Source organism: Haliaeetus leucocephalus, unplaced genomic scaffold (genome assembly GCF_000737465.1).
Source record: "Haliaeetus leucocephalus isolate CR32 unplaced genomic scaffold, Haliaeetus_leucocephalus-4.0 Scaffold251, whole genome shotgun sequence".
NCBI lineage: Eukaryota > Metazoa > Chordata > Aves > Accipitriformes > Accipitridae > Haliaeetus > Haliaeetus leucocephalus.
In genome coordinates, this window is record NW_010972687.1 from 2,710,983 (window position 1) to 2,728,006 (window position 17,024).

Consider the following 17,024-nt stretch of genomic DNA (forward strand, 5'->3'; position numbering starts at 1 on the left):
GGGGCGTTGGAACTAGATGATCTTTAAGGTCCCTTCCAACCCAAACCATTCTATAATTCTGTGAAAACCAAGACTGGGGTGAAAGGTATGCTTGCCATTGCTACAGTGGCAGAGAGCAAATAAATGAAAACTTTCAACACAGTAATATTCACTGAACTGACATTTATGTACTAAAGAAAAAAAAGCTGTTTTAAATACAAAAGTTACATTGGCAGAGTATGCAGAAAGTTCTACTTTAAATAAATATTGTGATTATGTAAATGAAAAAAAAAACCAACCCAGAATATTTGTTTCCTCAGTATTAGCTTTCTAAATTCTAGTGTTTTTCAGCATGTCTTCTTCAATGCACTTCTCCTTGAATAGAACAATAAACCCATGGTTGGCTAGGCTCTGATAACGTTTCCTTTTACTGCCACCCCTTATGATCCACGTGAACTGGGAAGGTCTTAGTAAGGAACCTGCCATAACTTTTTTTTAAGGTGCAATTGTGAGGCAACTTAGTTATCTGCACAGAAATCCCGACATAGCTAGGCATGGATTCAGATATGGAAACTGCTTGTAGTATTTGTTAATCTTCTCTCTCCTTTAGGACGTATTTTCCATCAGGATGATTCTACTCTTTCGTAATTTGATCGGAAGTATTTCTAACTCCTACACTACACTCAAGAATCTGTTGAGCCACAGACATCACCAAAAAGGCTCTACTAGCAGTCTCTGCTGCAACTGTAGAGTCATTTAGTAGGACTGCTTTTTGCTTTTTGGAGAAAGAAATCCAGACAACTCTTCCCCTTCTATAAGATCTTAAGATCTTATAAAAATTTCCCTGCAGATTTTTTGTTTAAGAACATCCCTACAGCAGCACAGACAAGACAGAGAGATACCACTGCTAGTGCTGCTACTCAAACACCAACATGGGGAACATCAGCAGCTTTTCTTTCAATGTCAGCTGACAGCACGTACAAAACTGTCACACAGTGCCTCCTTTCTTTCAGCATCACACCAGTATGGCTACCTCATCCCTCTCATTCTTTGTGCTGTCCTGTTAAATCACTGAAGTGCTACAAAAGCTAAGCAGCAACAAAACCCTCTCAAAACACAGCACTCCATTTTTAGCCACTGTCTTTCAAAATTCCTTCATACCTGAGGAAGAAACTGGCACAAATTGTCCACCTGGATGTTTAAGGCTGCAATCTGCTCTTCTACTGTTTTCAGGGTTGTTGGCTTTCTGTTGATAAACCATGTTGATGTGTTGTTCACCACTTGAATCTCACGTGTGATAATGATGTTGTCAGGTGTCTTAGCCCTGATTAATAAAAAGATGTGTCTACACTTTTGAGAATATACAAAGGTTACCAAGTGCCAAACTATGTTAAGAGTTACGGTATTAAAACTTTTAGATATCTAAATATTTAATATAAATTAACTGCACAGTAGCAGCACATTCACATTTTATGCTTCAGAAAATGTCCAGTACTTCAGTGATGAATTAATCTCACATGGAAAACATCAAGAATATCTGCAAATCTTAACTCAGAGGAAGTTATTTATATAAATGACATACTCATGCTGAATGTCAGGCCTGGAACCAGATGATCTTTAAGGTCCCTTCCAACTCAAACCATTCTATGGCTCTATATATGAACCATTTAAAAGTTGTTACAGATGAGAATAGTTTACATAAAAGTGTACCTTTTTATATGACATTTATAGTAAGTTTTAAAATCTGTACGCAGGAAATGCACAGTAACACTATGCCTTTAAAGTAAAAAATATTAGTGTACAGAACTACATCTATAGTGTATATACATATACACATTCCATTTGGGATTAAAAATAGTGTCGCACAGTATGAAAAATACTAATTTGTTTTCATTTTCTGCTTTTAAAGAACAGCAAAGATGCATCAGTTGGCCACTTAGTTCTCTAGCTCAATACTTACCTTCAAAAATTTAGTCTGGTTAAGATGCATCAATAACAAATGAGCAATGAGATAGTCATAAACTCTTGAAATTTTGGTCACCATTTTGATTTAGAAATTGTCTAGTGTCTGTTCAGTCAGCATATTGTTAAACATGGAGGATAAGGGCTCATAACAGTTTGGAGTCCATGTACCTTAGGAGACTTAAGAATAGAGGTCAAAGTAGAAGTGAGTAATTCAACAGCTTCCAGTGTTTGCCATAAATGCCATAGGGATATGAGCCTACTTCTTGAAGACTGTGTGATTATTTCCTCACAAGTATCCACTACCTTATTTTAATATACCAGAATTCCTTCAAAAGACCTACAAAGCCATGCTCCTTTCTTTTATCAAATTAAGGACTTCTTAGTACTATAACTCCTGATTTTAGTTACAATCCAACAGCCAAATTCAATCAAGAGAGTGCATGCTTATAGAAGTAAAATTTTAAAATTTCTGTCAAAAAGCAATCTTCTGCATCATTGGTCTCTCACCCTAGATGTTGCATTTAAATATCTTCTACCAATTAGACAAAGGACTGAATTACCTTGCAACCACTACAGTAAAAATGCTAAGTCTTCACATACTGCAAGTCTCTCTTCAGACTTTCAAGTAGCATTGGGATATATCTATGTTGAAACAATCACACCATCTACCTGAAAGACATCCTACCTCCTGACCCATTGCTTGGCCACTCTCCAAAGAATGTCTTACTTGATCACTCCCTTAAGAACAAAAGTGGATAAGATTTTTTCAAAGACCTGTTCCAGTATATCTTTTTTCCTTAACACAATCTTTTTATACAATTTGGTCAGGGTGGCCAACTGTTATACAAATTAACTCAGGCTCTGAATCAGTTGATTAGTTCCATGTTATATTTAGCTCAGGACAACAGATCAGGTCAAGGCTTATCAAAACCACCTATGCTATTGCAGCTTCATGTTAAGATCTCCACAAAACCCATGCATTTAGGAACTCTACTAGGACAGTCTCTCTTTAGTTGGCAAAAAAAAAAACCCCAAACCTTATAGGAAGCATGTAATATTGCCCTGTAACCACAAGCTACTGACGGAATTTTACAGAGTAAGTCCAAATGACTTTCAGTTGCTCTGTTTTGCAAAAGCTTACTTAGAAGACTGCATTAGCTGGAATTAGTCAGATCTACTTTTTTTCTTTTCTTCTATTGTTTCAGTATGTGATGTTTTCAGCAAGAATGTAGAGGACCCCCTCATACCAGCAGTATGAGTATAAGAAAGTGAAGGCAGAACATTTGGTTTTAAAATTTAAGACTTTTTTTTTTTATTATTATCTTTAGAAATAATTTCCAACCACTATGTCATGATGGCTGTACTGACTATATCAGAATCATCTGAACCTTAAATGTAATCAAGCGCTAAACACACCATACACATCAATCTTTATCTATATATTCTTTGTACATCGAAACAAGGTAAAATGCTTCAGAAAGCGAAACAAAGACCAGCCATCACTGCTTATTTCTTGCATGGTAATTATTTAACCTTAAAATTTTGAAGTCTGGGTAAAAAAAACCCCAAAAAGTAAATCACCAGCTTAGAGACAGATCTCTGTACACCAGACTTTTTTTCACAACTTTATGAATGACTGTGTGGGGAAACAATATAACTAAAAATGCATGAGGTAATACATTTAATTACTTACAGTTCAACTTCTACTACACCTTTCAAGCACCCCTGCTTTACGAAGAGACCAACCTACAAAGTTAATTATAGAAGTTATTACTGCAAAATAACAGTGTATTAAAATGTAATCTCTTACAAAAATATCTATTTGTATAATAGAGTTGCTGTGATGGGATATTTTATTGAAAACTCACAATTAAACACTAAAATTTATTTTGGATAAGTATTAACTAAAAATAAAGGAAGACACTATTATCTTCCTCATCAACTAGCAGCATTAGAACTTCCTCCACAAGTTAACAATTTCTGGTCAATTTCAACCTTCAAAACTGAACAAATTATAACCAACAGATCCACAGAGACAAGAATTTCTCATTAATTCAGGGAACAAAGGCAATACAAATGAAAGACATTACCAAATATCTGTACTAATAGAACTGCAAATTCTAAGAGTATAAAAATACATAAACATGAAAACCCAATAAAAATACCAACACACAGTGCTGCCATGCAGTCAATCTCCATACTTCTATTTGCTCAAGACTGAGCTGCAACCAGAGAATATGTACATTTAGGTATCCAGATTCAGTGCTCCAAAGGTTTACTGAAATATATCCCATCCAACCAGAATATCCAAGAAAGCAAGGGCAAAACTTAAAAATTTGACAATACAAACTGTCAACACATGATCTCTTGGGATCAAAAAATGAAAATAATAGTAGAACAACCCAAAACAATCCAAATTCCATTTAAATCAAAGATCAGTGGCTCCATGCTTTTAGATAAATTCTCAGACACAATAAGGATATATGTTATTTCTACAGGTTCTGTATACTTGGAAACTTAAGTTAGACTTTTTTTTTTTTTTTCTCCTTTAGTTGGTATTTCTGATCAAATGTTATTTATGCATTAGGTGGCATTTCCCTTCCCCATTGTGGAGGCTTAGACATCTTCAAATATAACCTCTAGTCTGCTCAGGTGCCAGTACAATTCAGGTGCTTCCATTTCATAATTCAGCCAAGAAAAGTAGTTAAGTAAGACAAAACCCCTTTGGTAAAAGCCTTCATCTCTGGACCAGGTTATTCTACAATTTGGACACCTTTTTATAAAAATAAAGCAAATCAAGGAAAACAGTCTTTTTCCCCCTCCTCTGCTGAACAGGGCTTTTAATGAAATTGAGATTAAACATGAAAAATACGAAAGTTCATAGTTACCTTATCAGCCCGCCCTATGAAAGAAGGTTTTCCAGCCAGTCCCAGGCAGATGGCACAAACAATGCTTGACTTTCCTGTTCCATTAGCACCTACAATCATGTTCAGGTTGGGTCCTGGACGTACTTCACACGTGTCATATGTTCTGAAAATCACAGTAATTTTTTGAACCTTACAAACAGTATGTCATCTTAAAAAAAATTTACTTGCTTAAAAACACTTTATGATTATATTAAATGAGACAGATAATTTTATCAAATCTAGACTCAATCCTCCAATACCATTTTGTAAGAAAACATCAGAGTGAAAACTAACACTACAATAGAACACTGTGGAACACATTCCTACCAGCCAGAGTACTTAGAACAACTTTTTTCATAACAAATGGTTATAAAGAATGAAATCCAACCACATAATGACAATTTTTATTGACCTTACTAGGAAATCATATTATTTTACAAATTCAAAAAAAAAAAAAGAAAGAAAATTGACTGAATTCAGTCAAGTCTGTTACATTTAATTCCAGCTGCACCGCAGTCACAGAAGGAGATTCCACTCATCTAACCTGTACAATGTACTTGGGTCTTAAGCTCTGCAAGAATTCTGTGGAACTCTGTATCAGTACATCACTGCAGTAGCTTTCTGGAGTTACAACAACCTAAAACATTAGACTGTTATCACTGATTTTTTTTAAATTGTATTAGACATCTTTCATCATGTGCATCCAGCATGCCTAGTGCAACAGCAACTACAGAAAGAGACCAAGCCCGAGCATGCAAATTCAAGACAAACAACTAATGTTGGTATGATCAGTAAGATCCCAAATTCGTAACGAACTTCACGATTTGATGTTCTGTTTCCACACTGTACCAAACACACAGAGGGGAACTGAGACACTAACACCAAGGAAGAAACAGAAAGCAGTTAATGGTAACACAGTAACATAATCCATGTACTTCTGGAAGAGAAGGTATCCAAACCCTTAATGGTGAGGCTTAAACTAGCATGTTTGAAGCTTCACTTAGATCTGTAGTGTGACCCGTGAACTACACTACTCAGAACTGTTATCAAGGCTGACATGGAGCTATCAGCATACCAGCCACAAGAAAATGGACTGAAAACTTCTACTAGCAACTGCAGACAGAACAGTATTCCCAATACAGAGAGGCTGGAGAAAGCACATACAAAAGAGAACACCAAGGCCAGTCCTTGCTGCCCTATTAACATCTCCTGCACTCTCTCTCCCCTCCTCCACTGCTTGACAATCACCTAACTGGGAGAAAAAAATGCATGCAGAAGCTGACATGGACAACTGGAACCACCACCTTAGGGGAGATGAAGGGCCGACACGACCACCACTGGGGAACGCAGCCCCACGGAAGCCACACTGCACTAGGAACCTACAGGATTCGTAATCCACAAAGCAGGTGCTCCCCGCTCTGAGCAAGGCATCACCTTCCAAGGAAAAAATGTTTCACGCAGTCCGTCTTCCAGCCCCGACTCGCCTCGGTACCCAAGGCCTTAATAAGGCCTCCTGTTAACCGAGCGTGACTCCTCGCTCCGTGCACCACGGCGGAGAACAACAGCGGCGAGCGCGTCCCTGCCTCGCCAGCCCGCTGCTCCGGGTCTGGCCTTCCCGTCTTAACCGCCAGCTCCCGAGCCCCGCACCGACTTTAAAACGGGACTGAGAGGGGGAAGGAAGCCGAAGCCGCCCAAGCGAGCCACCGACCTCTGAGGCGGCAGGGAGTTCACGGCCAATGGCCGCCGCTCGCCCGCCGCTACCTGGGAGGAGAAAGCGCCCACCGCTCACTCACAGAAAGTTCTCCATTAAGACCCTGACGATGGAGCCCTCGACGAATTGGGGGCGCGCCGCAGAGCTCCTCACCGCCCGCTGGCTGCCGCCGTCGCCGACCTGACAGGCGCCCAGGCTCCATTTCCCCGCCGCCGCCATCTTCGCCCCCTCAACCCCCGGCAGCGAGGACGTGCCCGCGCCTCGCTCTCATTGGCGGGAGGGAAACGGCGGGCAGGTGAGGAGCGCGCTCATTGGCAGACGGGGCGGGACTAAACCGCCATGAAGCTTTGAATTGGCTTGCAGCCTGTCGTGCTGGTGCCCATTGGCCGGAGGAGAGCGGGGTGCTGGGGGGGGTCCGGGAAGGAAGCCTGTGGCGTTGCTTTTGGTTCCAGACAAGGAGGCGGGAGGCGGCGGGCCTTGGCCGTGCTCCCCAGTGCTGAGGCAGCTGCGCGGCCTGAGGCGCAGCTTTGGCCCCTCCCGGCCGGCGGGAGAGATCCCTTCCCGCCTCGCGGGCTCGCAGCTCCCGGTCAGTGCTGCGGCGGGAGGGCGGTGACTCCCGGGCGGCGTGCCCCGCGCTGGGACGGCTCGGGCCGTGGAGGGCCGGGCGCTGCGCAGAGGGAAGGTGCCGATGCCTGCGCCGCGCCCCCCCCGCAGGCGGCCTCCCACCCGTGCTCACCCCTCGGAAGAGGGGCGACCGGCACCGGGGACCGTCTTTGGCGTGCTTCCCGGAGGCCGCTGCCCGGAGCGGGGTGGGAGGGGGTTGGGCAGGCCTCGGGGCTGCGGGCCCCGGCCCCTTCGGCTGTCGCCGCCAGCTGCCGGCCTTTCCCCGGCGGCGGGGCAGCGTAACGCTGCGCGGGAGAGTGGTGGTGGCGGCTTTCCCACGAGGTGGCAGCACAGCCGAGCAGTTGGGCGGCCAGTGCTTCGGAGGTATCCTCCTTCCCTACTGGGGACAGGGTTGGGTTCCGGGCGAGCGAACTCTGCTTTCATATTCCAGCACGTGTCTGGGTTTGTTTAGTTTTTCTTAATTTTTGGCAAAGCAACAGAAAAAAACATTTTTTACATGTGTTACTTCAGAGGTCAGGACGTCTGTAGGAAGGATAGGTGTCCTTCAGAAATGATCCTAGAGGAATGCATGTATGTGAGATGTTGGCACCTTGACTGCAGGGCCATCACCAGTGGTGTTGCAGGTGCCTTACTTTTCCCACACGCTTTATCTTTTCTCTCAGACCAAGAGTTCCTGCTGGAGCGCAAGGCCTCATAACTGGCCAAAGTTTTTATGAGGGACCAGGGGGCTGATTAAGACTGCTGAAAGACAGAGATAAACTGCTTGTGCTTAAGTGGAACTAGGTAAAGGAATTGACAGGTAACTAGAGTGATTTGTCCTAGAAATTTTACAAGTTTTTCCAGTATGAACCAGATACTTGGCATGTGGAGGCTTGCAAGGCCACTTGTACCTAAGCAGCTGTATTTGTAATACCCTGCAAAGATTGAGACTGCCATGGTAAGGACAACAGTATCTTTGGGTGGGGATGTAGCAGAATTGGGATCAACAAGAAAAAAGTAATTTAAGGCAGGTTGCTTCTTTGAGGGTAATTTAGGTAGATAAAGAGAGGTACAAGGGCAGTGAAAAGGTTGTTCCAGATACAGGGAAAAAATGGGGAAAGAAAGACTAAGATCCATTAAAGAATGAAAGGGACTTCTCCTCCAACAGTATTCAGTGCAGATGCCCACAGACAGTAATGAAGGTGACCTGCATGTCCAAGCCCACCAGGACATCAGACAGCTGCTTTGGATAACCCACTGAACTCTCTACCAGGTCCAGGTCCAGGAGACCTGGTGCAGAATGATAAGCATAGAAATGAACCGTAGTACTATGTGGTATGGAGGGAAAGGATAATGAAATTGAAAGTATGTCATTCATATGATTTATGAGAATAACTTTGTAATGGCTGCGTAATAGAGTGCAAAATTGTATCATTGTAAATTAGTAACGCTGGTGTGTCTATTAGTTAATTAGAATATTACTTGATTTATTAGTTGGTAATGTTTTATTTAATCAATAAAAATTGTAGTCTCTGAAATCAGTTGTGTCTCAAGCTTGCAGACCAAAAGGGTAGAGTTAGACTCATTAAGTAACCAAACAAAAGAGAAGGAGGTGGTAGATTAAGAAACCATTTCAACATATTCCCACTACAGACTGCTGAAGAGATCCATTTTTCCCAGAACTTGTCAGGGAGCATTTTGCAGGATCTGGTGAGTATGGATGCTGATGAGAGCTGGAAAAAAGGAGATGGCAAAGGCTGCAAAGTAGGCCAGGCTTGGACCAGGTGGAGTTCTTGAAAGAAGAGAGGGAGGTTGTAAAAGCTAATACAGAACATAAGAGCAGCAAGATGTACCATAGTACTATAGCAGTGAGCAAAGGAACATAGCAGGGTATGCAGTTGGCAAAGAGACCAAAATGCTGATATTCAGAAAAACCATATGCACAGAAAGGTGCAGGAGGTGGACAAGAGAACAACAGAGGAGGGATGGGAAGAAAACAGCAAGGTTAATACAGATCAAACTTATGTAAAGGAATATTGAAAGTTTATTCATTCATACTTGAGCAACTAAGAAACTTGAAATCACAAACTGAAATGTTTTTCCAAAGTAAATGTTAAAATTAAGTAAATTTCACATTTGACACCTAGTGTTTTGTTTGAGGTAGGACGAGACTGATGTTTTCTCTTTGACAAAATGTGAGGGTTAGAACCTTTTGACTCTGTCATGTTGCAGGAAAAGTGTGCTCTCTTCAGCCTTTTACCTTATACAGCGGTCCTTTCAGAGTGGTGGGTCTCTCGAGTGTGGGCAGTCACACTTGTGAGCTGTGTTCAGATCAAGGTAGATAAAATGCCAGGTCTTTTAGTGCTCATCTTGTGCTGTCTTAGTGAAGCTTCATGACTGTAAAGTTGGATTTCTGTTAGGTTTATTTTGGTGTGACACAATAGTCAACCAGAATACAGTTTCATTTGCATTAGCATAAAGCTAGAATAACAATGATATTTTATGTTGTTATTCTGGTTTTCCATTGGTGTAACTGAGATCTGAATTTGGCCCTCTTTTTGGAAATTAATAAGCATAATGACAAAATGTCAACTAATGGAAAATATTTAAAGAATAAAGAGTATTAAACAAGAGGGCAGTAAAAGGGCTTTTCTTCTGATGTCAGGACAAGTTCAGTCCCACTCCAGCACAAAGCTATATTTAGAGCAATCAAATACAAGCCTGTTAGTGTTTGGGGTGTTATAGCTGCTTTTGAAGGTTTCTTTTTAATTTCCATTTTATGGACTGTGCCACAACTGGGATCAAAGCAATTACTTGTAGGTTCTTCAGTAGCTTTTGAAGAAATTTTCATACAGTAAACAGGCCCAGTACAGCATGCCTCAGAACTGTGCTTTGCCCTGCTGTGGTCCATGTACAGCTACTGCAGCAGTGAGAACAGAACAAATAGTAAATAAAAATGGATCCAGGGCAGAAATTAGTTGCACCGGGAGTTTCCTATCTGGACAGAGCTGATGGAATGTTTTCTATCTCACCATAAAACTGAAGTTTGCCAGTGGAGAAATCTTAATGCACCTTCCCTAGTTTTCAGATGTTTGGCAGCCATTCTTTCAACAGTCTGTGAATTTCCTATTCTATAAATCGATATTCAGCAGGCACTAAAGTAATTTAAAGCCTCCTTTGAAATTCTCTTTCTGTTCTTTAATTCCTGCAGGAAGAAATGGTTGTAAAGGTGCTGTTGTTCCCTACTGAAGGAAGAACTTAGGCTTTTTTTGCAGTCAGGATGGTGCTACATGCCCTATGGATAATTACTACCCTCAGCGAACTGACAAAATCATTGCACTGGTGAGGTCCCTAGAGAATGCTCAATGGAGAGTGAAATAGAGTACTTTGCTTATGTTCTTATTAATAATTTGATCTGAATGTTGATATCAAAGCATACGCCTTACAGATAGTGACTCTTAGGCAACAGTCCATTGTTTCTGGTTGCTTTCATTTTCAGAATAATAGCAAGAGTGATGTGTTCAGAACGAGCTGCCAATGGGGACTGTAGGTAGCTAGGATAGACAGTTAAGATGTCAATTCCTTTTTGCTCTTCCTCAGTCTCTAGGAAATAATAAACTGCTTCCATCTGTGTGGTCAAACAAACACGTTAGTACTGAATGTATTTAACTGAACAAGCTCTTCAATTGTTTGTGTCATCAAAATGAAAACTTACTAAAGATGCAGGTGGCTAGATTGTCCCAGGTGCTGTTGATCCTTATAGGCCATTAGGAAAAATGTGTACTTGTTCTGAAAAGAGAAGAGGCTATTCCCCCTTTTCAGGGCTCACATCTTGCAGCAACATCTTGAATGTTGTGGCTGTTAAGAATAATTTCTATGGCTCAATACAGGAACTTCTTACAGCAGATCAGATGATTGCTTTTTGTCAGCTATCTTAGGTGATGTGACCCACACACTTCATTCTCTTCATATACAAAATACTGAATTCAGGCTACTATATTAGGTTAAGTTGTTTCTCATTACACCAGTAACTATAAAGTCTAGAGCAGAACAATAAGATGATTTTCAAAGTTACATTTTATTAGGAAGTTATCATAATTTCAAAACAAAACCTTACACACAAACACATAAAATCTTAAAAATTAACAAGTTGTGTGAATTCAGTTTCCTATTAATATAAATGCAAGGCATCTGTAGTTGGGTAAAGTGTAAGTGCATTCCTTGTGAGTGTACAAATTGATTAAAAAAAATCCCCAAGACTTGTAAGCCAGAAAACATACAGCTTTGAACCATTTCATTTAATACAGTCCAAAATGTCAGCAGCTTACACTGAAAAGTGAGTTTGTTATTGGCAAGGATGACAAATATATTTGTTATAGTAAATGGATACAAAACCACAAAAAATTGCCAGCAGAGTGTTAAGAGTTTCCCAGAGAGATTTGTCAAGAATAATTGCACTTAACCTGTAGGCTATTACTAGTAGCTAATACTATTTTCTTTATTATTTCAAAATATTTATAATTTCCTTAACAAAAATCCATTCTGTACCCAACACAAAACATTCACTGAATGCAGATTTAAAATAACACAATATTGGATCTTAATTGTGCACCCTTACTTTCTTCTTTTTAACTATATACCAGAAAGGTTAAAAAAAAAAAGAAAAAAAGAAAGCATTAAAATGACTGATCTGTGCAAAATGGGAAGCCTTTATATAATAACTGATATATCATGCAAAAGAGAAAAAAAACAGTCTAAGAAGCCCTGAGTCGATAATTTCATTGCAAAGGCAAGGAACATGAGTGCTCTGAGTTCTTCCTATATATTGGTGTATATTCAAACCAGTCCAGTATTTACTTAAAAAATATTTTAAAATAGGCAGTTTGTGCAGTTTCTCACACACAAATCTTCTACACACTTCATTCCTTTCAGGAGACTGTATTTAATACTCAATTTCATTTAAGTTGTCGGGATAGCCTGATGAGAATTGAATTTCTTCCACTTCTAGAATACAAAGAAGGGGGAAATACTGTAATTATTTGTATTTTTATCATACAAAAGAATGCGTAACACAGAATGTAATTACCATGCTGGATTTAAATGGGACCACCACAGCATGTTTACTAGTCCAGATTCTGAGCATGGTCTCGCATCTTATTAGAACACAAAAATTCTGCACTAACCAAGCAGCATGATAGTAAATTCAGATCCATTCAGTGGGGATTCAAGGGAAGAAGTTATCACCTACCTCATTACTAAAAGCACTGTGAATTGCTAGGCTTAAACTTACCTAAACAGGGTCCTGCCTGGAACAGAATGTCATCAATAGCAGTGTCACTTCTCATTGACACACCACGGATTGCCTCAAAAATAATCTGTAAAGGTAAGACACAGCTTTTCATGAATCCCACAGGAGGAAGGACTAAAAAAATATAATACCCATGCAGTCTATTCAAGGATCTAGTGTGTCCTGAAAGCCTGCTTCTTGGAAAGAAACTTCTATGCTCCATCAGTGGACTGATTGCCCTGGTCAGAGAATTTGGGTGTGTGCTATGTCAAAGGAAGCAAATCTGTTCTCACAGTTTGTTAAGAAATTGCTGTGTGTTATAGACCACTGATAAATTTTCTCTAGTGATGTGACATTTCTATCTTGTTTTTCAGCCCAAATGTGCCACGGTGTGTTTCCCCTATGCAAGCAAGACTTGAGGGGCAAAAAAGGCATTACAATATTATGTTATGGTCTTACTGATGAAGCTAAACTTGCTTTTCAGTAAAAGGTTTACCCTCCCCACCCCAGCCCGCCCCAATTAATTTTCAGGCTCTTAAGGCAAAGTGATTAAAAAAACCCACACAACAGCTTTCGTTAGTGATCTGTGCAGTTTTGTGCCCAGTGCTGTTTCAGTCAATAGCAATTTCAGCTTCCTCTTTGACAGAGAAACTGAAGCAGGCTTTATCTCTGGCCATACTGAAATGATGGCACTGTTGAAACCAAAGGCAGAGTTCTGGCTTTGCATCATTCCTTGCCTTTGGTGCCACCTCAGAAAGACTATCCTGCAAGAAGCAGCTGTTTTATCACAGCTTAGTGGTTATGTCAAATCTAGACAGGGCTTTAGACAGCTGAAGGAAAAGAAATTGCACAAGTGATCTAAATAAAAATTACCACTACTGACAAGAAATGATGGGAAAACAGCATTTAAATACTTTTTAAAAAATTTTGAATTAATGAACTATTTTCATACTTGCAACCTATTAATGTCTTTAATAATTCCCTCCCTACCTTCATTTGTAAGAAATTACATGTTACTTCAGCTTGTTCAGGTGTCCATTCAATGCTCTCTACATTTTAATTTTTTTTTTATACAACCCAAAACGTGGATTCTAGCACATAGTTCAGTTCAATATTCCATTTTGACTGCTTTTTGTTTGTTTTTTCTTACCTGGTAGTTTCTATCGCTTTCATATTCTATCAGTCCCCTTAACCATGAGATGCTTTGTTCCCCTGTCCTCCTCCACAAAGGAATCTCTTCATCATCACCTTCCTTTTTTAGATAAACACTTAATAATCCAGTCCCAGCTCCATACATGTGATAGAAAAATGTCAAGCACTGTTTTCCACTTCCTCTTAGTGATCTTGAAACTAGGTATGCTCTCTGTCCATAGACCATGTTGGATGCCTCTATATACATGTAGTATCCTTAAAAAGATATACAAGCAAATATTAGCAAAGTAGAATACATTCTCTCAGCATGTTCATTATGGTCAACATGCTCATTATATAAAAAATGATTGAAAATTATTGAAACTATTTTGATACAGATATTTATGCTGTAGACTCTTGTATTTGTGAACTGTAGTATTTGTGATATTGTAATAATTTTGTAGTATAATAATGGTAATATTTGTGAATGCTAATATAAGAACACTTAAAAACTTGTTTATATCTGATGAAATACATAGCAACAGAAAGGAATACAAAATCATAGCTGTTCATAAACCGGGAATGCACTCTGACATTGGTCAAGTAATTGGAATTCAGAGACAGCTGCATGTACATCTGAGGGTACAGTTTATGCAATGTGTGGAGCTGATGCTATTAACAAAGCAAATGAATTGAAATACCTCTTTTAAATCACATATGACATCAACAATATTTTTCTTTCTGTGATCAAGACGTGAAGACACAAGTGAGGAAACCTAGACTCTCTAGAATCCATGAGTGAATGAAAGATTGTCATGAACTCTAATCTGTGGAAAAATTAGTCATTAATTGGTGGCAGGCAAATTACACATCCTCCCACCCCCAATCCATCATTCCGTTATTTCCAGTTGGAGGAAACTGAGGTGTGTCAGAAGACTGAGGAGCATCCCCACCTCATCCCATCTGCTGCTGCATGTGGCAGCTGTTCTGTGTCTTGAGATGTACACTCTGCCAGCAGGCAGCAAACTCCGATTTTGCAGCAGCTCTTCATGCAGTCCCACTGTTCCCTTTTTGTTGTGTTGGAGAAAACAATTTGCCTTTCTGCCACCACAAGTCCTGGCACTGAGATCACCCTCAGGGGGAGAGGGGATTCCTAACGATCAGTAAGGCAGGAGAAAAGCTGAGAGTGGAAAGAGCAGCCAGTGGATGCTCACGGTGTCCCTCATCTACACAAACCCATGCTGAAGACATCCCTTCTGACCTGGGTTGTAGTTTGGTGGTGAGCAGCAGTAGAGAGAAAAGGCGAAAAGGAAAATTATGTACAGCTGTAGTTCTGTAAAGAAAAGATAATTTCATACAGTGTGTTGGAGAATTCCCAAGGCTACTTATACAAAACTTAGTGCAAGCCATTGTGGGAATTTTGATGTTCACAATGCTTAAATGTTCCTTGAGTTAAAAATCAAAGCCTACAGCTCATACTACAGTTTAATAAAATAACCTGCCTTTAGTTCTAAGGCCTGAATCATATTATAAACTTGTTGGAAAGACTAGATAAGCTCTTGGTTTTGTGAATTCAAATCTATGCATTTCTCAGCACATCTTGCTGCAAAGAGATGTGTGAAATAAGGAATAAACATCGTTGTCAGAGGCCAGGCTTAAAAGATTCTCTTGCTTCACCAGTTCTGAAGTTGAGCCGTCAGCCTCAGATCTCAGAATCAGAAGCCTCAGATCTTAGTGATCTACATAAACTGAAAATAGGTCTAAAGGCAGTTTCTGCCTTACAGATCAAGAAAATTGTGCTAACAGCCCATTCCAGTTCTTGAGTAAGAAACTCTTTTAAGTGTTGCTTCTACTATAAGGAGATGGTTATTGTCCTTGGAAACACAAGAGCTGGGACATACAGAATATTCGAAAGAGGAAGAATAAAATATATTATCTAGGGAATAACCGGGGAGGGGGGAGGCATCAAAACAACCTGAATGTTAAATCCTTTTATGGAATTGAGTTTGGTTACCTACCAAAACAACCACTTTAATGTGATGTAGTCCTTTTGGGTTATATTTTGTAGAAAAAGAACGGTCTGCCAGACAATGCAGAGATGGGGTACAGATGCTTCTCCAAGAGTCTCACCCACATTTCAAAATAAAAATTCTCAAATGAACTTTAAAAACTGTTAGGAAAAATTCTCACTTATTTTAAAGCTGGTGGTCACATGTCTAGTTGATGCAGAAGAACTGGAGAGCATGGGTAACAAAGACTTACAGACAGTACGTCATCTAATTCACTCTAATGTCATCTAATTTTTAAATTGAAAAGGGACAAGAATTTCAGTATTCCCCTTTGAAAGTCATTCCACAGTACAAAGGTATCATTATTGGGAAAATGTTCTTAATTTGTAGATAGCCTACATTTTCCACTTAGATAGCCAATAGATCTGGTCAGAACATGGTCAGATTTGTAAGTAATGTTTCTAGGTTTTATTTCATAACACATAAGAGAAGTTTTAAGCTTTAAAACTTACTTATCTCTGAAGGCTATTCATGTTTCTACCCAGAATCACTACTGTTTAGAATTAACAAAGGAAGAACATAATTTCTTGGTGATCTGAAATTTCAAGCCAAAGAGAAACATTCCCATCTGCATTCTCAATTCCACATGTAGGATGTTGGCCATACAGTCCCCCACACCATGAATTTACGTCTCTCTAGTCAATTTCCATACCTTGCTGAAGATGCAACTATTACAAAAATTTTACCAGGAGATAGGGAAGGGAGATTTTGCTGAACATGTACAAAGCTGTCTTTTTAGATAAAGAGATCAGAAACAAGACAAAACATTTGTTATTTTATTAACTAGAAGCATTTGTTATTTTGTTAACTAGAAACAAAAGGGTTTTCCAGAGTCACTTGAATTAAGTTTGCATAGAGCAAGACTTCAGATGCACAGCTGAAATAACTATGCTTGATGATGCTTAATGTGGTTTACACTCAGTCACAGCTGACAGAATAATAACAGCTTTTGGTGAGCCTTTTGAGGAGGCCAACTGCTTTTGTAATTCAGTTAAAATTTTTAACAGACTGGATAGATGGCTACTGTGAATAAGCCAGCTTGTCTGCAACTGACTTTATGACTTGTTGAATGAATGGTAACCACTGTGAAGGAGGGCAAATCCAAAGGCCCCAAAAGCCTTCTTAGACCTATGTAAGCATTTAAAGTTCACAAGCGTTAGGGCAGTTTCATCCATTATACTAAGTCAGTGGAGTTGTTACTGAGGTCCTCTGCAGGAACACGAGCACCCAACGCAGTGATGCACTTTGTCATTTCCAAAAGTCAAACAGGTACTGCCCCTGGTGTGGGGGCAATTCTGATGCAGTTTTCTGTGCGCTCGCTCATGCTAATGGGGGCCCCACTTGCCTAAATAGTTTATATTACACCAATAAGG

General features: G+C 39.9%; 2 protein-coding genes across 2 annotated transcripts in view; both read right to left on the reverse strand.

The window, feature by feature from the left end:
• Positions 1–6,778, reverse strand: part of SMC5 (structural maintenance of chromosomes 5) — a 53,585-nt gene extending 46,807 nt beyond the window's left edge. The window contains exons 1-4 of the mRNA XM_010568610.1: positions 6,644–6,778; positions 4,833–4,974; positions 3,638–3,690; positions 1,141–1,303 (exon numbers count right to left, since the gene is read on the reverse strand). Of these exons, the coding sequence (XP_010566912.1) occupies positions 1,141–1,303; positions 3,638–3,690; positions 4,833–4,974; positions 6,644–6,657 (372 nt within the window). The 5' untranslated portion in view covers positions 6,658–6,778. The remainder of the gene's footprint in view (positions 1–1,140; positions 1,304–3,637; positions 3,691–4,832; positions 4,975–6,643) is intronic.
• Positions 6,779–11,716: 4,938 nt separating this feature from the next.
• The window catches only part of MAMDC2 (MAM domain containing 2), a 63,859-nt gene continuing 58,551 nt past the window's right edge, over positions 11,717–17,024 (reverse strand). The window contains exons 11-13 of the mRNA XM_010568731.1: positions 13,602–13,858; positions 12,455–12,539; positions 11,717–12,193 (exon numbers count right to left, since the gene is read on the reverse strand). Coding sequence (XP_010567033.1) covers positions 12,120–12,193; positions 12,455–12,539; positions 13,602–13,858 — 416 coding nt within the window. The 3' untranslated portion in view covers positions 11,717–12,119. The remainder of the gene's footprint in view (positions 12,194–12,454; positions 12,540–13,601; positions 13,859–17,024) is intronic.